The 27588-nt window shown below is 53.2% G+C and overlaps 10 protein-coding genes across 10 annotated transcripts; 3 read left to right on the top strand and 7 right to left on the bottom strand.

Annotated features, from left to right (window-relative positions):
• The first annotated feature begins 1607 nt into the window (after positions 1–1607).
• On the top strand, positions 1608–3815 carry COCSADRAFT_32647 (carbohydrate-binding module family 43 protein). Its single transcript, XM_007696159.1, has 3 exons — positions 1608–1757; positions 1828–2028; positions 2084–3815. Exons 2-3 carry the CDS (start codon positions 1895–1897, stop codon positions 3621–3623), a joined length of 1674 nt encoding a protein of 557 aa, XP_007694349.1. The 5' UTR covers positions 1608–1757; positions 1828–1894; the 3' UTR covers positions 3624–3815.
• Positions 3816–4128: 313 nt separating this feature from the next.
• On the bottom strand, positions 4129–4701 carry COCSADRAFT_52153 (uncharacterized protein; the record flags this gene model as incomplete). Its single annotated transcript, XM_007696212.1, has 1 exon — positions 4129–4701. A coding segment is annotated over one exon (573 nt), but the record flags the coding sequence as incomplete, so codon positions are not given.
• Positions 4702–4809: 108 nt separating this feature from the next.
• On the bottom strand, positions 4810–6994 carry COCSADRAFT_342117 (uncharacterized protein; the record flags this gene model as incomplete). The annotated part of the gene is made up of 3 exons (XM_007696972.1): positions 6164–6994; positions 5144–6110; positions 4810–5104 (listed from the first exon to the last, which is right to left on the bottom strand). The coding sequence occupies exons 1-3, from the start codon at positions 6939–6941 to the stop codon at positions 4810–4812; spliced, it is 2040 nt and encodes a 679-aa protein (XP_007695162.1). The 5' UTR covers positions 6942–6994.
• A 623-nt stretch (positions 6995–7617) lies between these two features.
• Positions 7618–10257, bottom strand: COCSADRAFT_166939 (uncharacterized protein; the record flags this gene model as incomplete). Its single annotated transcript, XM_007696971.1, has 2 exons — positions 7618–9914; positions 9969–10257. 2 exons carry the CDS (start codon positions 10255–10257, stop codon positions 7618–7620), a joined length of 2586 nt encoding a protein of 861 aa, XP_007695161.1.
• Positions 10258–10945: 688 nt separating this feature from the next.
• On the bottom strand, positions 10946–14648 carry COCSADRAFT_107182 (uncharacterized protein). The gene is made up of 3 exons (XM_007696970.1): positions 14443–14648; positions 12612–14393; positions 10946–12556 (listed from the first exon to the last, which is right to left on the bottom strand). The coding sequence occupies exons 1-3, from the start codon at positions 14636–14638 to the stop codon at positions 10998–11000; spliced, it is 3537 nt and encodes a 1178-aa protein (XP_007695160.1). The 5' UTR covers positions 14639–14648; the 3' UTR covers positions 10946–10997.
• Positions 14649–14839: 191 nt separating this feature from the next.
• COCSADRAFT_107181 (uncharacterized protein) lies at positions 14840–16447 on the bottom strand. Its single transcript, XM_007696969.1, has 2 exons — positions 15558–16447; positions 14840–15501 (listed from the first exon to the last, which is right to left on the bottom strand). Exons 1-2 carry the CDS (start codon positions 16242–16244, stop codon positions 15319–15321), a joined length of 870 nt encoding a protein of 289 aa, XP_007695159.1. The 5' UTR covers positions 16245–16447; the 3' UTR covers positions 14840–15318.
• A 1232-nt stretch (positions 16448–17679) lies between these two features.
• Positions 17680–20478, bottom strand: COCSADRAFT_77623 (uncharacterized protein; the record flags this gene model as incomplete). The annotated part of the gene is made up of 2 exons (XM_007696968.1): positions 17680–19019; positions 19071–20478. 2 exons carry the CDS (start codon positions 20476–20478, stop codon positions 17680–17682), a joined length of 2748 nt encoding a protein of 915 aa, XP_007695158.1.
• Positions 20479–21113: 635 nt separating this feature from the next.
• Positions 21114–23505, top strand: COCSADRAFT_78477 (uncharacterized protein; the record flags this gene model as incomplete). Its single annotated transcript, XM_007696967.1, has 2 exons — positions 21114–22254; positions 22313–23505. The coding sequence occupies 2 exons, from the start codon at positions 21114–21116 to the stop codon at positions 23503–23505; spliced, it is 2334 nt and encodes a 777-aa protein (XP_007695157.1).
• A 157-nt stretch (positions 23506–23662) lies between these two features.
• COCSADRAFT_32640 (uncharacterized protein) lies at positions 23663–25583 on the bottom strand. The gene is made up of 3 exons (XM_007696158.1): positions 25072–25583; positions 24580–25016; positions 23663–24524 (listed from the first exon to the last, which is right to left on the bottom strand). Exons 1-3 carry the CDS (start codon positions 25157–25159, stop codon positions 24048–24050), a joined length of 1002 nt encoding a protein of 333 aa, XP_007694348.1. The 5' UTR covers positions 25160–25583; the 3' UTR covers positions 23663–24047.
• A 660-nt stretch (positions 25584–26243) lies between these two features.
• Positions 26244–27574, top strand: COCSADRAFT_166933 (uncharacterized protein; the record flags this gene model as incomplete). The annotated part of the gene is made up of 3 exons (XM_007696966.1): positions 26244–26272; positions 26450–26795; positions 26855–27574. The coding sequence occupies 3 exons, from the start codon at positions 26244–26246 to the stop codon at positions 27572–27574; spliced, it is 1095 nt and encodes a 364-aa protein (XP_007695156.1).
• Between the last annotated feature and the right edge of the window lie 14 nt (positions 27575–27588).

The raw sequence follows: 27588 nt of genomic DNA, 5'->3' as shown, positions 1-27588 counted from the left end.
GTTATATCCAATGATCCTTCTTCCCATTTGATCGCTAATGCCTTTCTCGAGACAATTGTCTTTATGATGAGTTCGGTTCGGCAAGCATCTGTTGGGGTGTTAGTGATCTCTGCACTACGGGTGATTCTGTTTATGCGCTCAGCCTAGGTAACAGAACGACGAACGCCACGGTCACGGTACTCAACATTTCCGGAGGGAAGACGCCAGTGAATCAGGCGCAACGTTTCGACTGAAGAAGTACGAATATGGATAAGAACGCCAAGGTTATGGCTGCCACGTTGTCAGAGGTCTTGGGTACTTGGCAGGGTTGTAGCCTGAATTCTGCGTTGAGGTGATAGTGTCAGGCATTTTTTCTTCGGCCATGGCTTCGAACAAAGAACTGGGCTGTTAGTGTTTTAATACCCTATGGATCCTTTCGAGGTCTCAATCCAAGACTAGACTGCACCACATTACACAGTTGTGGTTCTGACTGGTGTTAGTCACCAACGCACGTTCAAGTTTCGCACTGTCTTGTCGACCCCGGGAGGCCCATGGCCAAGTCGCTACGACAAGTTTCAAGTCTCGAACGCTTGTCATTCTCGAGTGTCAAACCTTGCAGGTGATGGACACTGACGCACGCTTAGTGTTTTCCTCAGGCCAACGGGTATTGAACTGGTTTGTACTGATATTTACTGTTCATGGTCTCCAGTCGATGATTATAACCATTGTTGAGTCCAGTGGACTTGACAATTAGTGCAAAGCGTTGGCTGTGGCTAATGCATGTCACAGCGCGGCATCAAAGCTTAGCAGGATAAGCATCCATAAACCGCGGCAGTTCCGAAGGGTTGGATGTGATGCTACGCCACAAAAGTTTGATTGTGGCGGCGTTACTTAACAGGAGCCGGTGAAGTAGTGCGTCAAGCACAGAATCCGGGTCGGTCCAACGCCATCGTTTCGGGAGGTGAGACTCAATGGATGCCGCGATGACACCGAGGTCTATCATAACATGGCTGCGGCACGTCTTGAGGCTGGTGCTTAAGCAAAAATCGGTCAGGTACAGATAGGCCTGAGAGCGGTGGTGTTCCGGTTTGTGCCGTTGGAGCCATTATGGCAAGCGATGCAGTGTTTTAAGAAATTGCAGAGAGCCGGAAATAAGACGATGGAGTACGAGAAAGGGCGAGTGCTATTGTGGGCGCAGGTGAAGACATGGGTAGGTGCTTGAGAGGAGTGGACTAGTGCGTATGTGAGTAGTATATTGGTTGTATACGCGTAGTGTGTAGGCGCGCGGCCACGCTAAACGGCGTTAGATACGGCAGAAAGTGGCGCACCTTCGGGAGGCCGGATGCTGGCCTTACGGCCGGGCGTCAACTCGGTGCCGCAGCTATCCATAAGTGATGGGAAGAATGGGAGTGACAGTTTGTACCATGATGAATGAACGGTACATGTAGTAGAATTTCACGAGTGGCAGCCCGCAACGTCGCCAGGCAGAATCCGGGGAAGCCAACCAGACCAAGCCACAGGTCACAAAGCTTAGCCCGGGATCAGTGGAGAGAAGTGGGCCAGTAGCACAGCCCCACTCACCCACCACCAACATCATCATCATCACCATCCGATTACGTCGTCGTCCCCTCGGCCCGGCCAGCGCCATTAAAGTGATTAGAATAGCACACTCGTCCGTATGTAGTACCTGCAGCCCCATGCTGTAAAACCTGCCCCTCCAGAGACACGCGTCCCTGGCATATGAAAACACCCGTCACCCCCGGTCTCTCCAATAGGTAGTCAGTCTTTCAGCCAGCCATCCGTGTCTTTGTTCACCACCACTGCACACAAACACTTACATATAAGAAGGCTTTCGCGCCCTTGTACGCTCGTTGATAATTTCTTACATTCGTTACCCACACCCACTGCAACGGTCATGTGGAAGAGCGTGCTCCAAGCTGTAGTGGCGGCGCTCGCTGCCAGTAGCGTTCAGGCAGCCAGCTACGACGACATTCCCGAGATTGAGGTCTTTGGCCAGCACTTTTTCTACACAAACAATGGCTCGCAATTGTAAGTGGTAATTTGCTCGCATTCACATACTACGTCACACTGACACATCTCGCAGCTTCATGAAGGGCGTTGCCTATCAGCAAAACTACAGCCCCAACGGCTCTACCAGTGCCAATGCCACCTACACGGACCCCCTTGCAGATGGCGCTGCCTGCCGACGAGACATTCCCTACCTGAAGCAGCTCTTCACCAATGTCATCCGTGTCTATGCCATTGACCCCACCAAGAACCACGACGACTGCATGGCGCAGCTGGCCAGCGCTGACATCTACGTCGTCTCGGACCTGGGCGAGCCCTCTACTTCGATTCGCTCAAACGACCCGGAGTGGGATGTCACTCTCTACCGCAGGTACACGGGTGTTGTTGACTCGCTGAGCAAGTACAAGAATGTCATTGGCTTCTTCGCCGGCAACGAGAACGTCAGCTCAGATAATCAAACCGCTGCTGCTGCTTTTGTCAAGGCTGCTGTCCGCGACACAAAGACGTACATCCAGAACCAAAACTACCGCAAGACCCTCGGTGTGGGCTATGCTACCGCTGACGTGCCTTCTCGCAACGAACTTGCCCATTACTTTGCCTGCCAGCCCGGCGACTCAGGCAACAAGACCTCCATTGACTTCTGGGGCTACAACGTCTACTCCTGGTGCGGCAACAGCAGTTACCAATCCTCCTCCTACGACGAGCGCGTAAAATTCTTCTCCGACTACCCCGTCCCCGTCTTCTTCGCTGAATACGGTTGCATCGAGGGCCTCCCGGGGGGTCCCACAAGTCGTCCCTTCACCGAAGTCCCCGTCCTTTACGGCAACATGACGAACGTCTTCTCCGGCGGCATAGTCTACGAATGGTTCATGGGCGCCAACAACTACGGCCTCGTCAAGCTCACTGACAACGATGCCAGCGTCTCCCCTTACCCAGACTTCACCTCTCTCCGCGACCAACTCGCCTCAGTCACCCCCTCCGCCACCCAACGCTCAAACTACAACCCCACAAACACCGCCCCGGCCTGTCCCTCCGTCGGCGGCACATGGCTCCCACAAGCCTCGCCTTTACCTCCAACAGTCAACCCCCAACTCTGCGCCTGCATGCTCGACAGCCTTCAGTGCACATACACCTCCGATAACCAAGACGCCTACCCCAACGACTTCAACTACATCTGCGGCGCAAACCAAAAGTACTGTTCAGGTATCGCGCGAAACGCCACCAAGGGAGAGTACGGCGCGTACTCGGGCTGCGATCCAAAGGATCAACTCGCGTTTGTCGCGAATCAGTATTATATCGGTCAGAACAAGCGCGCCGATGCGTGTTCCTTTTCCGGTAGGGCGAAGACGCAGTCAGCGGCTACCGCGAGTGTCTGTACGGGCTTGCTGAGTGCGGCGGGCGTGAATGGTCAAGGGTCTGTGCCGACGGCTACGGGTAAGGGGACTGCGGGCGTTAGTGGTGGTGGTAATGGTGGTGGTGCGGTGAAGAGTTCCGGGTCGCCTGGTGCGGCAGCGGCAGTGGTGAATGCGCCGGGCTTCTTTGCGCATGGCAAGTTGGCAATGGGTCTTTATGCTGCGTTTGCTGCAGTTAGTTTTTTGGGCATGCTGGTGCTGTGAGTGCTAATGGTGGATAGACACATGGCCCCCTTTCCCCTAACTCCTTTTTTTTCTTTCTTGATTGTATTCTGGGGGTGGAGAGAGAAAAATATTGTGGAGGATTCCCTTTTTCTCCTTTGTCGGTGAAGAAGCATAAGGGGTTAAAATTATTGTGGTAGCGGTAGTATATCCAAATTCACTGTTTCAAGACTCTTCAGTATTCTTTCTGCTTCTTGTGTGAGAAATCTGCTGGTTGATTCGATTACGATTACCCCTTTTGTTTCCTCAGTCATCTCTTCACTGATCAAATTAACGGATACAGCATCTCAGTTACCTAATCGAATAGAAAATCCTACCGTATCCCTACCTAGAAATCCTATGTAAAATGCTAGAAAAAAATGGCCATAAACGTTTTAACCTGTGCATACGCCTCTTTCCACCGTCCTCGATCGTCCCTCTCTCTCTCTCTCTCTCTCTCTCTCTCTTGTAAATCAAGGAGATAATTGTATTCCTTACGACACGACACGGTATCTGGATGGGCTTCCCCCAGCACAGCAGTATATCCAGTCAATGCTCTGCGCAACATGGGCAAAGCTTCTGACACACATCCTTTTTCCCTGAGACAAACCGCAAGGTTGAACATGCTGGTCAGCGTGCCTACATGATCGGGTCCCCTTACGCTCTCTTGCCGCTCAAGCACCTGCCGGCATATCACTTCGGCCTCAGTATATTTGCCCTGTCGATATAGTACCATAGCCACGTTGCTCATGCTGCTCAGTGTGTCCGGATTTTCGGGCCCGCACAACTTTTCGCGTATCGCCAGCTCTTGGTCGATCAATACTTCAGCTCCTTCATCTCTTTCTTGGCTGTCTAGTATCATAGCCAAAGTATCCATGCTTGATGTTGTAATTTTATGTTCAGGTCCTAGCGACTTCTTGCACTGCGCTGGTGTCTGCCGGGCCAACGCCTTAGCCTGGTCAGACTTGCCTTGTTTATACAGTACGCACGACAGGCTGTTCATACTCCACAGTGTATGTAGGTTTTCAAGCCCCTGCATCTTTTCAAGTATCGCCAGCTCTTCCCTACAGATCATTTCGGCCTCGTAGTATTTCTCCTCCTTTTCCAGGGCTAATGTTAGGTCGCCCATACTCCTCAGGGTGTCTAGATGATCAGGCCCTAACAATTTCTTCCTCAGCGATACTGCTGTTTAGTTTGCTGTCACGGATATTGCATATAGCCCCAAAATGTGTTGACACCAGCCGACTTGTTCTAGCAGTAAAGCTCTCATTACGCCGTCTACGATGTCAACGAGCCCAGCCAAGTACAGTGCATGTGGAAGGTACACGCCCCGTATTTCTTTTCTTTCATGCCAAACATGCGACAAAAGTTCCTCAGCTCGGGCTGCTGCTATGCCTGCCCACTTCTCCCGCTTGCCATGCCCCTCGAGCCACCATATCAACGCCATATGTACTAGTCGGTGCATATCGAAAAGCCTGTCCGTGCTAGATTCTAACGCAGCCTATCTTCGTTCTGTAATAAACGCGTATTCAGTCAGTGTTTCAATTGCCTTTATCTGATGCACAGTGGATGCCCTCGGAGGCAATAGCGACTGGGGAATGCCAATGCAATCAATGCACCCTATGAACGAAAGGTACTCCACTGCAAGAGGGTCTTGCCTCTGGATTTGCTCGAAAGAGATAGGCCACGTCTTCGCGACAGTGCTGTCCATGTCTCGGTACCTACTTGGGTCTTCAAAGTGCTCGCTAAAGAGCTTAGCCTTGGTGCCAGCATGCTGGAGCAGTGATGCATACTCAGAGACTGATATTTCGTTCTGGTTGATGAAAGTGGCAGCCTGCACGATAGCCAGTGGAAGGCCTGTAAGTATCTCTAAAAGAGCATCAACAGCTGTCTCGTCACTCAGCAGTGCTCGGTTGTTTATTCGGTGAACAAATAGCTGCCGAGCTTTAAACTTGTCCATATCGTTCAATTCGAGGACGTTATTTGAGGTCAGATCTGTTGCTGCCTTTCTACTGCGAGTAGTGAAGAACACAGATCCTCCTATACTGAGAGGAATATAGTCAATCAATCGAACTAGCTTAGTTGTCTTGTTGCTGACTCCTAACAAGACTTCCGAGTCATCCGCATTGTCAACTATCATTAGCCAATGGCCCAAGTTTCCGGAATTTAATGCATCCCTGACAAGTTGCTTCACATCTGCATTCGCATCATCGATTCCTGGTATGCGAAGCTGAGTTCCAATGTCTCGATAGGCAAGCTCAAAACTCTCCTGACTTATAGCTGGCACCCAGAAAACTAGGCGTCTGGCCTGATCCGCAAATGCGCGATACGCAAGCTCGAGAGCAAGCGCCGATTTCCCACAGCCCCCGAGTCCATATATCGTCAGCCATTGATGGGCGCTAGGCGAAAGTAAAATTTGTTTCATCGACTGAAGCTGACTCTCTCGTCCAGCGAAGCGCTCATTTCGTAGAAAAGGAAGTGACAATACGGCTGTAGATCATCAGCGAAGTGGCTCATGTAATTCAATGCTACTCAATACAAACCAGAAGAGTCTTGCAAATCCACCTTCTTGCTCCCTTGTTGTCGTTTCTGTATTTCCTCTTTGAGTCGCAAAGCTGCATACTCCTCTCCCTCTCCATAAATGAGCGCCAGAAATACTCCAAAGATGCCGAGCAAACAGTAAACTTTGTCTTCCTTGATCGTGGTCGTGCGTTTTGCAGACCAACTCATTCGCTCCTCGATACTAAACTCGGTAAGGCTATGGTCTCTCAACACCTCGACGGGTATGCCAGTGACTCTGTTTATCTCTTGCTCTAGCGATATCTTGTTGCCTAACCACTTGCCGTCTCGGGAAAAGAACTTGATGCTGGTTGGCGCTAGTAGCTCTTGCAGAGTCCAGCCTCTCGTGAACCATCGGCTGCGTTGAAAGGCTTGCTTCCATAATATGTCAGATATCTCAGTGCTAGTGGCTCCTTCAGGTACAGAAACGTCTATGAGTAGTACATAGCACTTGGCTGCACGCTGGTACCAGTGGAAAATGGAGTTAACTGCTGTACTCAGCTCGTCGCTCGTAGCCTTGTTAATGCAGCAGGTATCGACCCAGAAATACTCGAGTCCGTCTGCTGCAGCGCGCTCGCCGCAGAATCGAATTTTAGCATAGCCATCCTTGTCTTTGCTTGTTCCCTTCAGTAGCTCATCAAAAGTGACTTCTTGGTTTTCTGTCCAGGTATGAGAGAGGATGGCGTACGGAGGGGCAAGGTCGTCATCAAAAGATGTTAGCTCGAAGTTGCTGCCTGTTACGGAAGACTTGAGAAGGCGCATCGTGTTCCAGCATGTTCTGCCAACAATACCTACAGGCTTGATAACGGTATGCAATACAGGCAGGTAGAGGTAAGAGTCGCAGAGCACGTCAAACAGGTCCCCAGCAGGTACCTGATGCCCGCGCAAGGCTGCATGGCCGTGGGCTGCCTATTGGACATGGCAGCAGTTTTGAGGCGTAGCGAATCTAGGCAGGTATCAACTGACTTGGAGGCCAATTATGATAAGAGCTCCTATTCAAGCCCTCACAAGGCAAGAGTGTTTAAGCACGCTACTGCAAGCTATGCATGTATATACAGACAGCGACATTCGATTCACGGTAAAACAACATAGCTCACAATCTTCACAACTCTTTACATTAATACACATACGTGACTTGTGCATGTAGCATACATGTTTTCCTCGGGACGCCACGCTATGCTCTACAAGTAAGCCGCCAACCAACCAAACATATACATGACATAGTGGCCGAAAAGATCAATCAATTAATCAATTAATCCAATCACAATGGTAATTGTTGTTTGCTCCGTTTTGGTCTCTCTTTTGCTTCAACAATGCGTTTTGCTGCTTTTGCAAATCAGGACAGGCCTCGCTCCGCGTAACATTTCTTCTCTTAGTGCAATGTGCTGCGTACCATCTCTTTCAGAGCGCATGTACTGCACATCGTTTGTTCTACTTCTTAGTACATGTTGGGTGGTCCCGGACGGCCTGGCTGTTGTCGCGGAGGCCCGTTGAACTGGCCGTCAAACATCATTCTCGGGTCCTCACCACCACGCATACCTGGCATCGGTGGTCCACCATAGCCTGGTGGTGGAAAGTAGCCGGGTGGACCTTGCATGCCGTTGCCACCAGGTCCTACTGGACCTCCTGGCCCACCGGGTCCGCCTGGGAATCCTAATCCACGAATGTTGCCACCGGGAGGAAATCCAGGAGGGTGCCCAAGCGGTGTGTTGCCAGCGGAGAAACTTGGTCCTCCAGGACCCATCTGTGGAGGAGTGGGGCCACCAAGACCAGGTGGTTGACGCATGGGACCTCCAAAGCCCGGTGGTGGAGCAATATTTGGTCGCTCTTGGGGTGTGGGTGGCATGCCGGGCTGGCCTCGTCCGCCCATATACTGCATGTCGGGTGTGGGCTGTGAAGGAATACCCATGTTGGTAGGCATGCGAGGATCGCTTCCTGTGTTACGACGCTGAAGGCCCATGAGAGCATCTTCAGGGCCAGGGAATCCCATGGGCATGCGCGGATTCTTCGAGCGCATGGCCTCTTGTTGTTGCTGCATTTGCTGCAATTGGCGGAGCTCCATTTGCTCACGGCGATCGGCGGCCTCTCGACGCAACATTTCGCTTTCATTAAACATGCGAGGATCTTCCATAAACCCTGGTGGAAGACCACCGCGGCCCTTGGGCTGGTGCTGAGCCGGTGGTTGCGGTTGCTGTCTTTGCTGATCAAAGAAAGCCATATTGGGGTTCTCCTGGGCCGGGCGAGGTAGACCGTGACCTTGTGCCTGAGGCGGTGTGCCGCGAGAAGGCTGTTGCATGAGGTTTAGCAAAAAGTCACGCTCACGTTGTTTCGTCGCTTGATCACGTTGTGATTCTTCCCTTGCTCGGCTATTCAGGAGAGCGGTGAGGTTAGCATCTTGAGCGATGGTTCGTGGTGGGGGTGGCTGATGAGGGAAGTGGTCTTCAGGGTGACCGGAACCGGGACGGGGAAGTCTGAATTGATCAGAGTGTAGGTTCTCTGTTGACATGTTGTTAAAGCGAAGCTGCTGCGATGGACGAGACTCTGGTGCGGCAGGGCGAGGAGCCAAGATGTTCTCCAGAATACTCTGCTGCTCAAGAGTTCGCGGTGGTGGTATTCTGCCATGTAGTGGGTCTGGCGGAGGAGATTGTTGATGGAAATCTAAGGAGATGCCACCACCCTGTCTCATGCCATTTGGTGGCGTAGGCATATTTGTTTGTGGCAGTGGAGCTGGTGATGGACCTGTACTGACTTGACCGAGCATCTGAAGAATGCGTTGAAAGCCTTCCTTGTCAGCATTTGCTTCCATGGGAGGTGCAGGAGATGCAGAGTGTTGTGCCGGAGGTTGGTTCGGTGCTGCCTGCTGCTCTTCGGGTTTGGCGAACATGGTCATGAACCTCGACTTCTTGTCTGCCCTTGGTTTGGCTGAGATAGTCTCTACAGGTGGCATCTCTGCAGACTTGTCCCTGCCCCAGTTTCCGAAGAGAATACCTTGAGTAGGTTCGCCAGCAGAAGGTGTATGCAAAGGCGCAGTTAACATGGGGGCCGCAGTGATAGCGCTTGCAGTAGGCATCTCTGTAGGAGCCTCTCTCGGCTCGTCCTTGTCACCACCTGGTGTGTCCTTGGCCCGCATCTGTTCTTTCCAGCGCTGGAAGTCTTCTTGTGTGCGAGGTTTGAATTCCTTCTTCTCCACCTTGGCGTCCATCCACTCCGGGTCATCCTCACCACGGGCCGCACTACCACGGGTCCACTCGCGGCCATTGTCTCGCTCCCGGTCTCGCTCGCGTTCGCGCCAACCGCCCTGGACGCCAGTCTTTGCCCCCTCATCTCTACCTTCGTCACGACGCCCCCATCGCGGCTCATTTCGATCACGGGTATTACGACGCGGGGCCGCTTCAGCCTCTGGGTCACCCTCATGCTTATCCCGGTTGCGGTCACCATTGCGGCCGAAGCGCTCAAAGTCTTCCTGGCCCAGGCTCTTGCGACCTTTGACATTGGTCCAGCCTTCACCATCATCTCGCGGGGCGCGGCGTCCATTGGTGTAGCCCTTATCTCGGGTCCGATCAGTCTCACGGTCCCGCGTCCATCGGTCGTTCTTTGGGAAGCGATCTCCGCCGTTGTCTCCGTCTGTAGATGTGAGGCCGGTGCGTTCCTTTGCGTCACCCACTGCTTTGGCCGGAGTGCGGGCTGAGAGGAAGGCTAGCTTTGGCGGGCCGAGCACAGTCTCTTCGCCGGGTTCTACAAAAAGCGCGTTAATAGCGGCCTTGATGCCCTGGGCATCAGAAGACTTACGCATACTCTGGCGCCGACCAAACTGGCCCATGGGATTGTGGAGCGGTCGCTGGTCGTTTGCCGTGGCGCCTTCTCCCTCCCGTGCACCTCGAGTGCGACGCATAGTACCGTTGTTGTTGGTATTGGTATTGTTGTTGTTGTTATTGTTGCTTGTGTGGCCATTATTGGCATTTTGATCGACAGGCACGTCCATCCATTGCGAGATTGACGGCAGGCCATCGGGTTTCTTCACCAGCGGGGACTCCTTCAGGGCCAGCAATTGAGCCTCTGAGTACGACGGCCCCCGCATTGTCGCGACTGAGGGCACCGCAGACATGGGGATGAAAGTGGGGCAGGCCGGGAGCGACCTGCTGGAGCTCGAGACAGCAGGGCAGGATGCAAATTGGAGGGTTTGGAGTGCCGGGCGACGGCGGCAGGGGCAGCTTCAGGGCTGTCTGGTAGTGGCTTGCTGTCGACTCGCTTGCAATTGGATATGATTGCGTCTGTGTGTGTGTGCGGGCGTGGGCGATGGGTTGTGGATTGTGGTTAGGTGGAAGAACTGAGAGGTGTGATGCTGAGGGCCAGGGTTTGTGGCGTTCGATCCAAGCGCGCGTGTGTGTCGCAAGGCTGGAGAGTGAGGTGAATGAGCTCTTGGTGGGATGCAACGTGGTAGGGGAGTAGCGCACACCCTGGGCTGCAGTAGCGGCGACTGAAGCGGAGAGGGATCAGCTCCCGAGTCGTGACTTTGTGGTAAGGGCGGGCGTGGTTGTGGCTCAAAAATGCCGTCGTCGCTCCAAAGGCGCAAATGGGATACAGGGGAAGTGTGGGCGTGCAAATGGTAGGGTGCGTTTGCTATGGCAGTGTGTATTGGGTCGCCAGTGGTGCGGGCCTCTACGACAGAGAGCCCTGCCAAGACCTGGTGCGGAAACACGGTAGGTGCGTCATTCTAGGGTTCACCGCATGTGACTTGATCGTGGCACAGAACTTCAGTCAGCCGTGGGCCTTTTAGTAGTATGCTCAAGAAAAATTAAATAGATATCATATATATCTTTAGGCTTTGGTAAGACAAGCCACCGTCTCGCCCAGACCACCACTACTCCACGCTGCCACCTTCTCCTGATCGCATGTCTCAAAAACACGTGAAGCTAGTATCCTCAGGGCACCCTGTCGCGCGTCATATCCGTCGAGCATCATTTGGATCCAAGCCATCAGTCCGCACCGTGTGATGAGCGTTGTGCTTCCCCCTACATGTGTCGCCCGCAACAGGAGCTTCACAATCTTGTCTTTGGCAGACGCCGAACATGACCGAGACCCATAGTGGCTCAGTAGTTGTTCGAATATGTTGCTTCTTCTAAACAACTCCATGTCTGCCCCTGTCCTCAAACTATCCATCAAGTAATCCAGGTACCAATCCACCTCCTTGTGATAGGTCGTGTCGTCGTCTGGCTGGCTGGCCACGATACGGTGCCAGAAGAAACGCAGCAAAGAGCTGACATCCCACGCTGGTGAGGCAGTGAGAAATCGGTTAATTGTGCTGAAAAGCGAGTGAGTTGGGTCTGCAACGATGCTCGCGCAACGCGCAGCCAACACGCCACCAACGTACGGAAAGGCCTCCCCACCAGTCTCATCAATAGACTCCAAAAGCTCACCAAGAAGGAGATAGAGTTGTTGAAGATCAAAGTTGATGCTGCTTCCAGCATCCCCTCCAGAGCCATCTCCTTGACTGCTGAACTTGATCGTTGCTGTAACTTGTCGGATGTTGTTGATGGCCTGCTTGCGGATTTCACCGTGTTCGGAGCAGAGACACAGAATCAACTCTCCAATGTCTCCGTCTTCAACTGCTTCACTCAGTTCCTTCTTCCTCCAGCGTATCAGACCTGTGTGTTTTTCGTCTTCAGCTGGGGGTGCCTCCAGATCGACCGCAGATCTCGTCCTACTTTGCTGTTCAGCTTCCTGTGCTCGCGCTGCTACTGGAACTGGTGACGTCGACGATCGTTCCGACCCGCTGAAGTCTGCACCAGTTGCCAACTTCAATGATTCCTTGGCTTTTTCCTTGCCCATCTTCCACAGGAAAGCATCCTTGAGCACCTCTTTGTATGCTGCATTGGCCGATTCAACAAGGGCGTCGCGGACCTGGCCCAGCATTCTCTCATCTTCGCCAATGAGTTTCAGGAGATAGAGAAGTCGCGATAACCATTGTGCAAGAGCATCGGCTGCGTTACTCGTTGCTGTCTCTCCGCCCTTGAATGGCCACTGCTCCACTAGAGTGACCAGCAGGTTGCTAAACGGCCCCATGTCGCTTGCAGACTGTCCAATGCGGCTGCACATGGCATCCAGATCGTCAAAGTACTTAATGGGCACCTTGGTGAAACGCGCACAGCAGTCATCCAGGAACTCAAGTACCTCTGCTGAGGATGCGCTTGATCCTGATGTTGATCCCAGACTGGCAATGAGTGCGTCAAGCGCATCGGGCGAAGTCTTGGTTTGCAGCATCTCCTGATCCTGCAAGATATCACTCAGCAGAGATCGGATACCCGCATAGAGCTCGCTCTCCTTTGATGTTACCAGTAGTTTCAAAAGCGTGACAAATGGCGAGTATGAAAGCGTTTCTGTCATTGTTAGTCGGGTCCACAAGCTAATGTGACAGGTAAGGTGAAGACCTACTCTGCTTCTGCCACCAGCGCATCGCTGGCGACAGCCTTGCCATTTGTATCCAGTGTTCAAGCTCCATGATGCGAAAGACCTTGTCCTCTGGTGACGCAGTCGGCTTCTCAGCCTCCACCAAGGCGTTGCACAGTGGCAGAGATACATCAAATTTTTCCTGAAGCGCGACTTGAGGAGTCACCTCATAGTAGAGTCGCAATAACCTTGTGATTGACTCTCGCTTCATGTCCTTGAGACCGGGCTTCTTAAGCGCCAAAAAGACCGTCCGGATCGCTGGGCAACGTCGGCTAACCTCTGATACTAAACGCTTAGCTGCTTGCTCCCACTGTTTGGATGATTTCACAGCACTGGCGTTGCTGAGTTCTTGGAGGATCCCTCGTAGCTTTTGAAGGGCCACAATCAAGACCCGTATCGCGAATAATTGTACGAGATCTGAGCTGTGGTTGAGACACTTTGTGAGCACTTGTTGATTCAAAGGCTGAGGCAGGATGCTGTTCATCAGCACAGGTACTGGAGGAGGATAGTCGCGATAGTTTTTTTTCGCACCAAAATATTTTGGAACTTGTAGCTGAATGGTTTGACACAGGAATGCCGAATAGCCGATCCAGGTTGACGTGAGCTTGGGGTCGTAGCTGAAGTCGCGTCGTTTGATGAAATAGTCTGCAATTAGCTCAGGGCAAGCTCGGAATATATCCACAACAAGTTCCTGATGCAGGGTATTTGCATATGGTCTCTGACTTTGAACGAACTCTGACAAGATAATGTTCCGTACTTTTGTTATCTTGCTATAACTGCCGACGGTGTCGAGTCCCAGGTCATTGCCGTAATCAACTGCATCATCATGTTCATCATCGTTGTCGTCAAATGCAGATGGATAGAAACCCTGCGTAGGCAGCATAACACCATATGCGGGATCGGTACACACTAGGCGTAAGAAATCATGAGCGAGCTGGTCGGGTGCCTTTTGTCCTTCAGAAAGCGACCCCTCTTCTGGTTCATAGCTGTATAAACTTGCTATTCGCGAAAGTGTCTTTCCGCTCAAGATCCTGCTCTTGATCTGTCGTGCAATTGCTTTGTCCTGGAACACATGGCTTCTGAATACATCGAGTATCTCGTATATCAGAAACGGCGGGTCTGTACGGATGTGGTCGAAGACGGTGCGCACAACGTTGGTGTTGGAAAGTATCTCGCTTTTCGCGCGTTCATCCTGGTACCTTAGGTGCGTCAAGAGGTATCGGATCGCCGTGGTTCGGATGCTTGGTTTCTTAACATGGTCGGCCACCGATTGTTCTCTGCTCAAATTTATGTTTCTCCCCAGTATCTTGGGTTCGAGAGTAAAATCTCTTTTTGCATAGACAGCCCTCGCATGAGCGCCTTCATTGAATCTTGTAAGCTCGGTAAGCAGACGGAGCGCAGGCGCAATGACGCTCTCTTCCTTGGATGCAGCCGAAGTACTACGCACGAAACGGCGTGCAATAGAAGGTTGCAGGAGTGTTTTTGCCAAAAGTGTGCCGTACTCTAGGAAATCGCCATGGCTAGAAAAGACCTTGAATAGAAGCGCGAACACAGCGGTGACTTGGGAAACGATAGGACTATTGTTGGTCTCGACTGCATAATCCCATGCTTGGGTAAGATTCTGCAAGAAAACCTTATCCTTTTCCTCTCGTCCTTTTCCCTTTTGCGTGTCCAGATACTCGCGGAGAATAGCTCGTTTGCGGGGCAGATCGTGCTCGTCGGCCGGGTAAAGGATGGAATCCAGGAAACGTTTGAACAAGCTTAGGCCTATGCCAATAAGTCTCTACTATTATCTCGTGATACCAGCTATACGTACCGCTTCGAAAGTTGCTCTGGGAGCTCTGGTCAAAAAACAGAGCATTCTGCAGGTCGCGCGCAGCGGTAACTTCGTCGGCACTGCCATTTGGCCGTGGTGAATTGCGTTCATAGTGGGTGTCGATTTTCTGGCGCTTGTTCTCGCGATCAACATGTGCACTCCTGGCATGTGCGTCATAGGCAGTCCTCTTCCCCATGGCGCAAGTGATGTCGCGTTGCACGCATCGAAAAGTTCGAGCATCTGAATTTCGGCGGGCCTTTACAGGGATCTCAGCTAGCGCAAAGCCTAAAGCTTGGATCCACGGCCATTTACGTACTGTATGGATTCACCAATGAGTCTAGACGTGCGTAAACGTCGACAACCTAACACATCACCATAAATAAGAAAGATACTTTTTCTCATTGTTTGATTTTTGTTTTACTATCTATGTAGCCGATTGAAATGGAGGCTACATCCCTCTATTTGCTCCAATTACAAGGACTATATCTAGGCTGCAGTCCAGAAAAAATGGCTGCAGCGCTTTCTAGCTTGGTATAGGCCCTTCCTATGGGCTTGCTTGATCTTGCGTGATAGGGTGCGATGTTGTTTGATCAGAAAATGCCACTATACAAAAAAAGTCGCAGAAGACTCCGAGGATATGCCGATGCTGCGATGCGATGCAAAAGTGACAAGAAAAAAGCGCAATGCAGAAAAAGGTCATGACGGTAGGCCAGCGGCCCTGAACAAAGGAAACCAAAAAACGCCATTGCAAATCTCGGTTTTTTTGTCGCTAAACAAGGATGTCCGGGGTATCATGCAGCGACATAATAAGGAAAAGGAGAACGGAGCGCGCAACGGACAAGAACCATCGAACAGGACCGTTGATTTTTTTGTATGTCATCGTTTTAGAGGCCTATGGTACTTTGATCCCGAGCTTATGGAGTTGTTCTTCTCGCGGATCTGTATCGTCGGGACTGGTTCTTGGTTGTTCTTGGCCGACAAGGCTGCAGAAATGGCGAGGGTGACAAGCGTGAGGACCTCTGCACAGGCAGCACCGATGGCGGTGTAGAATGCGACTCCCTGCATACTATATTAGCAAATGCTGTAGGCAGAGTTTGACAAGCGCATAGTCTTACCTGCTCCTCGCAAACAGCGCGATACTGGTATCGCCCATTCGTCAACAAGTTCTTATTTGTGCACGAGTATCGACCCAAGCTAGCCTTGCTCGCCTTGTTAAGCAAGTAGAATACCACCAGCGCTGTGATCCAGGTGATGACGCCGAAGCTGCCAGCAACGACTCGATAGACGTCTCGTGAGCGAAAGGGGCGGCGGAAGGAGCGCTTGAAGGAGAGGGTGAGGATGGCGACCGAGGCGAGGAAGTTGGCGGCTGCAATGCAGAAGAGCACGATGCTCGGGGCGAGATTTGTGTGGGCGGGCCAGACCATGGGCAACTCTCCCTTGCGCAGGTCGATGTAGCGGTTGCCTCGATAAATCTCAAATGTATGCATCAACATGCAGACGACGGCGCCGCTCAGGACAATGATGAGCAGGCGGAGACATGAGCGCACTCGGCTGAGCCAATGCGCCCGCGAGGAGATGGCAAGCTCGAGAGGCATTGGCAGCCTTGAGAAAGTGTATGGGGCGGAATCCTTAGGCTTGGGGAAGGCAGAGGCGGGCGTGGAGCGAGCGGTGAGGTTGTATGGCTTAGGCGGGGGCGGCGAGGGGGTCGGTAGTGTGGTGATGTCCTGGTTCGAGCCAACTAGACACGTCGTCGTGGTTGTCGTAGAGTTGAGTAACGCGACGTAAGCCCTGGCCATGGTCATGGGATAGTTGGCTATGGCGAGCACTGGCGGCGCGGAGCCTCGAGGTGCTGGGGTCGCAGTCGAGGGTTGCCGCAATGGATCGAGGGGAGCGTCGCAGCTGGCCCAGAGGACATGTGAGGTAGTGGTAGCAGCAGCGGCAGCGGCAGCGGCAGCAGCACAAAGAGTTGCGGTGGGCGCAGCGGGATGAATATGGGCGCGCCCCGTCAAGGGGGGTGGGTGCACAATCCAGTCAGTAAACCGGCCTAACAAGGCTGTGTCCGAGCTTGGTGAGTTCCTCCGCTGATCGACCTGACGTCGAGACTCTGCATGCGCCAGACGCGCTGCACATGGAGCAGCGGTTTTTCTTTGTATCTTCCAGGTGAAGCATGTGTGCGCTGGGTTGTGCGTTTGGGCATGGAGCAATTTGCTTCTGCGGCGCCAGCCTGTTTCTGCTTGCGCATCGTCGAGTTTGCTGGCCCTGAAGCACCGCCACGCTTCCTGCCCCAGACAAGGCGCGACATGCACTGCCCAAAAGAGCGTCCAAAAGACACGGGTAGCTACGCCAGCGCCATCTCTGCTATTGGCCCCGTGTTTCTAGACCCATGGCGCGGATTAAATCTCCGCTAGGCTTTCGTATGCGCCGTCGTTGCAGCAGTCCATACGCATACGTATGTGATGTGGCGGCAACAAGACGACTCCGCCGCAGAACGGCCGCCCTTGGATGGCCTGGGAGACTTGTCTTCCGATTCCGAATATACCTACTACATGCGACCCCCCATGTTCAGAGTGCCTGAAGGCGTCATGCTGATATCACGCATTCGTCCGGGATTCATCTTATTCAACATAAGACGCGCGTCCGTTAAAATAAGCATCCAATGGCAGGCCCAGCCATGTCAGGGGGGTGCGGCCCGCTTAGCGTTGGCGCAGCCCAGCTGCACCAGCCACTCTCCCCGTTACGAACACCATCGTGCATTGTCACTGCCGGGTGTTGGCGGACCCCACGTGTGCAGTAGATTGGTGGCTACTTAGTATCATGTAGTAGCTCCGTTTGCGTGGCTGTAGTGTACGAACATGTCCATATATCTGGTACTCAGGGTCGCACTTTATCTGAAAAGCATGGGATCCCGCATCTTAGTTCGACCCTGCCAGGCCATGCCATCTCTCTCTCGACGTCCCCGCACCGCCACACGCCCTCCGGCAACCAGCCAAGCTCGACGTTATCTGCTGATGCAATTCTTCACGAATCCATGCCGTTGATTACCAGCTTCTGCATCCTATATCGTGGCATCGCCAAAGCAGTTAGACGCCTATGCGGGGTTCATATGAAAATATCAAAAAGCCCTTGTAGCAGTGTCGTCACGCTGCAGGTCCAGTAGCCGATTGGCCGGCAATGGGAGCTATCCGCATCCGACCACTTCTGTTTTTTCCTTTTCACGTAGGAGCCTGATAGACAACTCTAACTAGCGTCCGTCTGGTTTCGAGGCTCCTTGCCCACACATTGTCTGAACATTTCGTCAAATCCTGCCCGAGTTCCAACCAAATCCTGTTTTTCTCTTGTCCATGTCTCCACTACACCTGCTTCATCGACGCCTTGCATTACGGCGTCCAGCATCGCGACTGTTTCTTGAACCTGCGTCTTGACTTCTTCAACAGGCTGACTACCAGGTTTTTCTTCCTCTTCCAAGCATATGATCCACAATAAGCACAGGCCCATCATAATCGCACCGCGATGACCAGGCAATCTTGGCCAAGCATTCGACATGACACTTTGCAGTGCTCTTAGAGTTGAAGTAACTAGTGGCTGGTGGGCAAGCACAAAAGGTTCCTGTAGAATCGCCGAAACCAAAGGCAAAATATCCGGTAGGTGCTTCACTGTATTGATGCCCATATGATTCAGCACAATAGGGACCTGTGACATGATCAAGGTAGCAAGCTCGGGGTACGAAGAGGGTGTAGTGAAATGTCCAAGAGGCGACAAAACGCCTTCTCGAATGATCCTGTCTAGGAACAGCTCTCTGTTATCGCCTTTGCTGTTTTCTTCGGGGAGGAGCAAAGCAAGCGAAGTCACTGCAGGGAAGACCTCTCGGAACAATGTCACTGATTCCTTCTCTGGTGTAATTGAAGGAATATACGTGAACATGGGTAGCAGAGCTTCAGCAAAGATGTTATGGTATCCACTTCGCTGGAGGAAGCTCGTCGAGCTAGACTTTTGCATGGTAGCCTTTTGTGAGCTACCACTACTTGGTGTTCGGCGCAAAACTTCGAGTAATAGACCGAGCAGGTGACAGCCTTTGGCCTTCCATTCCACATCAATGTCATCCATCATCTTAAGGATTGGGGGCATCAGAAACTGCCATTTGGCCTCGATTGTTTTCCTATCCAGCGTCCGGATCGTCCATGCCAACAAGTCGAGCGCGTACTGATTCCCAGCATCTTTCCAGGGAGCCGGTTGCCGCGAGGCTTCTAGTGCATTCGACGTAGGTTTATTCTGCGGAAAGAGAGGTGGGATGGTAAGCTGAAGAAAGTGTGAGGCTAGGCGAAGGGGAAGCTCACTTTCGTTTTGCTCACTTCTCGAAGCCTTGACGGCCTCGATAGCCTCCGCCGTGTCGGTAGTGTTGGGATTGCGCAGCTGCCAGGCCATGACGACATCCAATGCTTCTTTCATCCACGGCCCAGGCTTAGTGTTGAGTGCTTTTGCGAGATCGGTTCCTTTGATGAGGGGCCTAAAGGTATCGACCTCGAGGAGATTGAGTTGAGTAACGCGGCTGAGGAAGCTGGCATACGAGCGGAAGAGGTCTAGATACTGTCAGTATAGTTCAAATCGAAGACTGAAGTGGATTGGCTTACCTGCTCTCGATACCCGTCCGAGCACGACCTCGTAGATAAGGTTAAAAAGTACCTGTGTCCGCCAAGTAGACCCCCAACGCCGAATGGCCATTCCTAGAGTATCTCTAGCAGTGGGATCGCTGGTTGGGTTGATGGTGTCGGGCCGTCGAAGTCCTTTTGCACACTGAGCAACGAGGTTGCGAATCTCCTCACTGTTACTCAGCGACGAAGCAATGACATCGCACACCTTGTTTGGGGCCTTGAATCCTTCCCTTGCAACAAGATAAGCGACAAAATATGGCCGCTGCAGAGGCTTCTGATGGGGCACAGTGGGGGCATCTGCCCAAGGCATCATGGTAGCACAGACCCAGGCTAGGTACTTGTCGTCCTCGTTTCTCAACAGTGTATCTGGGACAACTGTAGGCACGTCGCCTTCTTTTGTCACCACCGATTCGACCACCTCATATGCTGGCTTGAAATAGGCCGTCTCCGGCTCCGTGGGCAACTCACGTGTTGGATCTGTAAAGACAGTCCGGTACAGACCAAACCGGTCAATAAGCTCCAAGGCCATTCGAGGCCTAGGACCCTTTAGCATCTTCTCCAGTTCTATGCCCACACGTTCTCGGCTGATTTTGATCTTCAGGACCCCCTGGATTTCTGGGTTCCCCATGGCCTTCGCAGTCTCGGGTTCAATGGTGTAGTCAAGACGGCTAGCAAAGCGAATCAGCCGCAAAACTCGCAGCGGGTCGTCTTTGAATGTCTGGTAGGGCTCCAGTGGTGTTCGGATGATCTTGGCAGCCATGTCGGCATGCCCACGTCCTGTAAAGTCCTCGACTTGACATGTATGCAGGTTGAAGAACATGGCATTCACAGTAGCATCGCGGCGCATAGCGTCTTCTTCTGCAGTACCAAACTCCATCTGGGGATTGCGAGAGACTTCGTTGTAGGTTTCTTTCCGGAGATTGACCAGATCTAGGTCAATGCCCATGATTTTCGTGGTAGCAGTCTCTAGGTTTTTAGACTTCTCCGGGTTTGCCTCAATCTTGTGTAGACCTGGTGCAATCTTCTTCGTCTTGTCGCGTGCACTCAGCCCATCGCTCTTTTCGATGAGACCATGCTTCTCTGCATTGCCTGGGATTTCAAGGTACTCTTGCATCTTCAGACCAAAGTGCTCTCCGGTCATTTTGTTGATGGCCACATCGATGTCGTGGCTGCCGATGTTGAGCAGTTTGTCACGCACCCATCCTCCCGTCCAACGTAGAGTAATCTTTTCTTTTGCAAGTTCTGCTGGTACCTGTACTCCACTGACATCTTCTTTTGAGGGGGTTTCATCGATGTAGGCAGCTACATCCAGCAGCAGCAGCCGTAACTTGGATTCGACCTCTGTCAGCTCTAGCTGCGGCGACTCGGCGCTCTCTGATGAAGTCATGGTTCCGTAGGGGCAGATGAATTTTGGTGAAGGTGCAGCAATTTTGCGTCTTTTGGGGCTCGGCTGTTGTAATTCAGGTGAGGGGCTTGCTCTCGACATGCGAGGTATTGATGTGGTGAGAGAATACAGAGCTCTGTGGATGGGGTGTGCTGTCAAATGAGGGTGTGTAGGTGACGCAGGGAAGTCACGTTTGTATAGCCGTGAAAACGTTGGTGGTGAACGAGTCCGGCTGGCTCGACTTATCAACGACATGCATATGAGTCAGGATAGAACAGTCGATGTTTGTGCGCCAGCAAAGCACTGTAAGGGGTGGAAAGAAGAGGGTAAGAGGATTGGAGATGGCAAAAATAGGGTTATGAATTGTTGCAGAGCCGCAGCGTTGGCACTGGGGGACAAATGCGAGTGATGCTGGAGATGCCGCAATTCGTCCAGTCACAAAGCGCAGCGGCCGCAACGGCGATCCAGCATCACCCCCAACGTCGTCACACACGCGCCGCTCCAAACCAAATAGCGAATTCGACTACTGACGGCTTGCTGTCGCCTCAAGCCTGTCGACGATAATCAGGATACATGCCGGCAGCCTCAGAAGTCCCGCGTGCATCCAGAACCCCGCGGGCGCATCGCCCTAGCCTCCCATGACGCCGCCTCAAGATGCCACGCCGAAGCCCCCAAAGTACCCAGCCGACCCGGAGGCTTCCATGATACTGCCCAAACACCGCTCCTCGCCTGCATCCTCTCTCTCCAGCCTCCCTTACCGCCGCTCCAACCCCAGCCTGTCCAAGCTCTTCGAGTCAACAACCACAATCTCCACGTCGCGCCCAAATTCCGGCGCCGCAACGCCTACCCCGAGTCACCCTCAGGGCTCTGTCTTCTCCCCGGGATCGCGGCTCAGCGGCACAGGTACGCCGAGCAGCTTGCCACCAGGTGTGTCAGATGAGTACCGAACGCTGATCCAGCGGGCCTTTGTGCCATGTGTCGCTGTCCTTGCGGATGCGCAGACGGAGGACTTGATACAGTCAAAGGGGCTAGAGGGGGGCCTGTTACAGTTGTTACGACCATTTGGGGAGTCGGTACCCGGGAAGGTAACCATAAGAGATAGCAACGGGGCAAGCAAGAGCTGGGAGGACTTTGGTGTGCGCTTCATTGGCGTCGATGATGCATATCCAGACCTGCGTGTTGGGACCGGCGGGCAGAGAACACCGTCAGGTCCCGCACCGCGAGTGAGGCGCTCAGGGGGTGATGTCTCACAGATTGAAGAGCTGGTAGATCGCCATCTGCAATACTCTGAATTCAACAGGCAAGATGCTGTGTCCGACTTCATGAACCAGGGCGAAGCGTCAGGACCACCCATAGATAGTACCTCATCGCCTTTCTACACACTTTACCTACGGCGATTATTATCAGGCCTGCCAGTTGTGCCGCATGAGACTTTTTCACATCCCGTGGCTGGTATAATAGCAATCAGCTCGCGCAACCCACATCCGATAGAAGAGCTACGCAGACTGTATAACCGGCAGCACGATGGGGACCTCCGATTTCCGCAATGGGTGGAAAATGACTTTTTACGCTACTACGTTCTAATACATGACGAAGAAACTGGGGATATTGCAAAGTCGAACCAGACTTTTGATTCGATGAAGCGACATTTTGGACTACATTGCCATTTACTGCGGCTCAAGAGCCAGCAATGCATAGCGTCGGACGACGATAGCGTACGCTTGCCAACTTGCGAGTGGATGTCTGCTTCGGAAGAACTGGCGGAGATTCAAAGAAGAGGTACGCACGAGAGGGTTGTCACGGCCAGTTGTAATCATGTACTGACAGCTCGCTGCAGAAACCACAGACGACATTACAGACCCAACACCCTACTTTCCTGAGTCTGATATCAGCAGTCTCCGCACCTTTATCCGTGAACTAGTTACACAGTCAATAATACCCAACATGGAGCGCAGCGTCGCCACCTGGAACGAGCAGATCCTGTCTCGACGCCGCGGTCTCTCAGGCCGCTTCATGTCTCTTTCCAAACGCTGGACGCCCTTCGGCGGCTCACGTAGCAGCGGTTCATTGTCAGCAGCATCTGGAAACTCAAACTACGACAGCCTCCAAGGCTTCTACCGCCCGGACGCCTCCGAAGCCATCATGCGCCGTCTAGCAGACTACTGCTTCATGCTGCGAGACTGGAAGCTAGCACTCAGCACCTACGACATCCTCCGCACCGACTTCCAAAACGACAAAGCATGGCGCCACTACGCCGGCGCTGCCGAAATGGCTGCCCTCTCTGCCCTCATGTCGCCCACGCCTCTTTCTGCCAAATCTCGCGCTGAAAACATTGATGCCTGGATTGAAGCAGCGTCCTACTCGTACACAGACCGCCAGCGCAGCGCAGCTCCCTATTACGCACTCCGCACCCTTGCCCTCTCCTTCGAGCTCCTCCGCCTCCGCGGCGCCGCAGCCGCAGACGACGCCGCCCGCTGGGCAACCCGCATCCTGGAAACGGGCCTCGTTGGCCCCGTCGGCCACGCCCTCGTCACCGAGCGCATCTCCGCCTGCCACGCCATCCGCACGGGAATCGGCGCCTACAAATTGGGCTCTCGCCGCAGAAAAGCAGCGCTCTGGTCCGTTCTCGCTGCTGAAAATTGGTATCGCCTCGAGAAATCGCAGCAGGCGGAGCGGGCGCTAGATACCGCGCTCAGACTGTACAATACGACGGCTGAGAATGCAGAAGGGGGTGCTACGACTTTGCCGTATGGAGATATGCAGCGTTTTGTGGATGAGTTGCGGCAGCAGATTATGGGGCTGAGGCTCACGAATCAAGGGTTTGGCGGGCAGCTGGGTGATGAGGATGAGGAGGGGAGACGCGGGATGCAGAGTCCCGAGGTGGAAGAGGTGGCGGAGACGCTGGATACAAGTCCGAGGTTGCATAGGAAGAGTCTCATAGGGCAAAAGGCGCCCCCGCCGATTGATCTGGGGCCATCGTTGGAAAGGTCGCAGAGCGAGGTGGATGCTAAAGGGGAGGGATTTGAGTAGATTTGGGGAGAAAGAGATAGGGAGGAGAGACGATAGACACGTGTAATGGTTACGAATTCCTTCTCACGACAAGCCACGCAACATGAGCATTGTACACGTCACACACACATATATCCACACGTGGTTGAACAGGCAACATGTGAACATGGTTTTATCGAAGCCGTCTCTCATTAGTCTAAGAGATGCATACTCTATACATCATTCATTCATGTCGTTCAGTCAAAAAGAGAGAGAAAGTTAAAAAAACATTTCCTTTCAAACGCCAAAGCCGGTGAAGTGACTGCAGGCCCAAGCACTTTGGCACCCCGTCAGTCCGTCATGCCGGCATATGCAACAATGGATAACACAGACAGCCATACCGATGCTCGTATGCTATACAAAGAACGCGAGATCCAAGGAAGGAGGCGAAGAAGAACAAGAAGAGAAGGGAAAAAATGCAAATCAGAAAAGAATAACGCGCCCACCGTATGCTTTCAGGGTATCATTGTCTCGTCGTCATCATCAGCCAGTCATAAGTCAACCACCTCTTTCTCTCTCTCTCTTCACACGATAAAGTCATAACAGGGGGTGAGGGGCTTGGACACTGCAGGAGTCTTGAGTGGTGATGCTTCTGCGGGCACGGTCATGGGGTCTGTGTGTAGTGTCGTTTTGGGGGCAGGGGTTGGTTCCCGAGATGAGTCCGTCGAGGAGGCATCGCAGGTACGGAGTCCACGAAGTTTGATGGTGAGCTTCACTGGCCTTGGTGGCTCGGGTGGAGGGGTCTGCAAAGTCGACTGTTGGGAGGCTACAAATCCATGTGATTCATCCGACGAGCTGTCGGTGCCTTCTGGCGTTGAATCAGAGTCGAACAGAGGTAAGGGGGAGCGACGCTTTCGTGAGCGCTGGCATTGGTCGTCATCGTCACCATCGACACTGGGACTCGGACGCTTTTTGGACATGGTCTTTGGCACTACGTTGACATTTGGGATGCCAGTATGGGGACCGGCGATATTACGGACAGAGGAATAGTGCTCCCAAGTCTATGGATACTACGTCAGTACAAGATGAGTGGGGTAGCAAGAGACCACAACATACGTGGTAGGCAATGTGGAGAGTCTGGCGTTTGTCGTTGGCAGCGGGATCAGCATTGGATGCAGAGGTGGTGCGTGGAGAGAAGAGGTAGGTGTAGTCAGCCTGCCACAGGCGGACATTGACATTAAGAGCAGAGGCAAAGGCCGAGACCTCCATGTTGTCAGCCCACTCGCCAGGCTGACCCATCTTCTCTACATGGTGCTCAAACTGCAGCTGCAGCTGCTCTTCAGTGTAGTAGGTGGTGTCGAGACGCTTAGTGGCGGCATTGGCAGCAGCAGCCGTCTTGCGTTTGGGATTCCTCCGCACATTATTGACGGCCATGTACTGGCGATAAAAGTCTGCACAGTCCCTCATGTGCTCTATGGTGGTGGCGCGCAGGACCTCGTGCATATCTTGGTGGCCGTAGAGCTGGTCCGACAGGGCGTTGAACAGGCAGTTGCCTTGGGGAAAGTTAGTGGTGGTGAGGCGAGGAGAGAGGTTCAAGTGTATGCTCACCATCGCCACGGATGCTGCTGGCATACAGGGCATTTGCGTCTAGAATGGGGAATTCAGGCGAGTTGGCCCGGTGTCGTCGGGTAGCCATGGTGGTGGGAGCAGCAAGGATGTTTGGGGGACAGGAGAAGTCGGTGTATTTGGGGCGGAAGGCACAGGTGGGGTGAGGCGGTCATGGATGAAAGGAGAGCTCTGGTGGAAGCGGCAAGAGCAGTTGCAGGGCAGAGGAGCTGGGCCGGCCACGCCACGATGGATGGATGGTGAAGGTCGTGGCCGGTGAAGAGCAAGGGGAGGCAGGCGAGGAATAATATCTTGTGTGACGCGCGCGAACTTGTGAAGCTCTGGTAGTAAAGGGACACGGGCAGCAGGGATGGCTCCGCTTGGCAAGTCTCAGGAACAACGACAGCAGGCCTGACTCGGGGCGGGCTCGCGCGAACAGACAGAGACAGAACAATGCCCGGCCAGGGACGACAATCGGGCGGCAGCCAACCAGAAAAAGACCCAGCAGCTTCTTGTAGTATGTAGGTATGTATGCAATGCTGTGGCAGAGGGCCGGTGCAGCTAAATGTAGTAGGCCTGCGCGGTGCTGGCACGGAAAAATCTTCGGGCCTGCATACGTCTTGTCTAGTACATATACATACTACTTAACAACTACCTCGGACTTGGGCAATGATGTCAGGCACCGCAGAGCTGTGCCCCCCCCTAGCTAGCCGCTGTGCTGGGGCTGGCCCGACTGGTTTTCGTCGTCTGCAGTGGGCGGTGAAGGCAGGTAGCGAAAGGGCAGAGCACGCCAATTGTTGGTGAAGACGGTGTTTGTGTGAAGAGGAAGTGCAGAGTGGGTGGATAGAAGATTAACAAATGAGGGAGGAAGAGATTGATATTCCCACCGCCCATCCCATCTGCCCAAGCACATGTGTACACAAACAAAGCCTGTCCCTCTCATGTGCCCACGCGTTTTGTCTCGTGCTCGTGTGCCGACGGAACCAATAAGCGAGCTGGCAAAAAAAACCACTGCCAGATGACCCCGCCAACACGCTCCACCACCACCGTCCCCACTACCTGCTGGCCTCTACTCCCGCCCGTGGAGCCATGTGATGCCACGCAAAATCACAAGTGCGTCAAGCCCACCCATTTCCTCCCTCCCTCCCTCCCTCCCTTAATAAGGCAGAGCTACCATGTCCACCAAGAATGTCGTCGTTGCGGGGTAAGCTCACCACACCCATTTGTCTGTCCTGCAGCCATGGCAATGATAATCAACACGTTTAATTTTCATGTGCCGATCCGCCTCCCCCATGTGCCGAAGCTGCAGGGCCGGCTGCTCGTTACAGTAGTCTTAATGTACTTTAATGTATCTAGTATGCTGACACTACTACCACCCCAGCGCCGGAGTCATCGGGCTCTCGACCGCCCTCGTGTTGTCCAGGCATAAGAACCTAAGCATCACCGTCGTGGCCAAGCACATGCCCGGCGACTATGACATAGAATACGCCTCCCCCTGGGCTGGAGCTAACTATTTCCCTGTTGGCAAGCCCGGCTCCGCCCTGCAAAAGTTCGAGAAGGCTACCTGGGCGGAGCTCGAGCGTATATGTCGCCAAGTCCCAGAGGCCGGCATCCACTTCCAGAACACGCGTGTGTATGGAAGGGAGAAGGATGCTGGCACGGCTACTGGCCAGTGGTTTGAGGAACTGACAAAGGAAGATGCTTGGTTCAAGGATGTGGTTCCTAACGTATGTTGCTGTGTCCCACTGTTACTTGATGGATGTGACCCATATTCACAACCCCCTAGTTCCGTGTCTTGCCCAAAAGCGAACTCCCAGAAGACTGTGACACCGGCACCGAATTCTCATCCGTTTGCATCAACACTGCCATCTACCTGCCCTGGATCCTTGGCCAATGTGTAAAAGCCGGCGTCATCATCAAACGTGGCATTCTCTCCCACATTTCCGAAGCCGCCAGCTTCCACCCTTCTTGCCATGCCGATGTGATCGTAAACTGCACTGGTCTTCTCGCTTCCAAGCTCGGTGGAGTCATGGACTCGAATGTGTACCCGGGACGCGGCCAGATCGTGCTCGTTAGGAACGAGCCAGGTGTCATGTTGACCGTCAGTGGCACTGATGATGGTAGTGAAGAAGCTACTTATATCATGCAACGAGCTGTCGGTGGAGGCACCATTCTCGGTGGCTGTCTGCAGCATGGCTCGTGGGAGAGCCAGCCTGATCCTAACCTTGCACAGCGTATCATGCAGCGCTCCATTGACTTGTGTCCGGCGCTCGCACCAAAGACAGGAAAGGTAACTGAACTTGACATTGTCAGACATGGTGTCGGTCTACGACCCATGAGGACTGGCGGACCTAGGGTTGAGAAGGAGTTGATTGATGACAAGTGGGTTGTGCATAGTTATGGCCATGCGGGTTATGGCTACCAGAGTGGTTGGGGAAGTGCATGGGAAGCGGAGCAATTGGTGTTATCTATTGTGCAAGAGGACAAGACCAAGGCAAAGCTTTAGATTAGACAGCACGG

This window comes from Bipolaris sorokiniana, assembly GCF_000338995.1.
Source record: "Bipolaris sorokiniana ND90Pr unplaced genomic scaffold COCSAscaffold_1, whole genome shotgun sequence".
Taxonomy (NCBI): Eukaryota; Fungi; Ascomycota; class Dothideomycetes; order Pleosporales; family Pleosporaceae; genus Bipolaris; species Bipolaris sorokiniana.
This window is presented reverse-complemented; position numbering and strand designations above follow the sequence as displayed.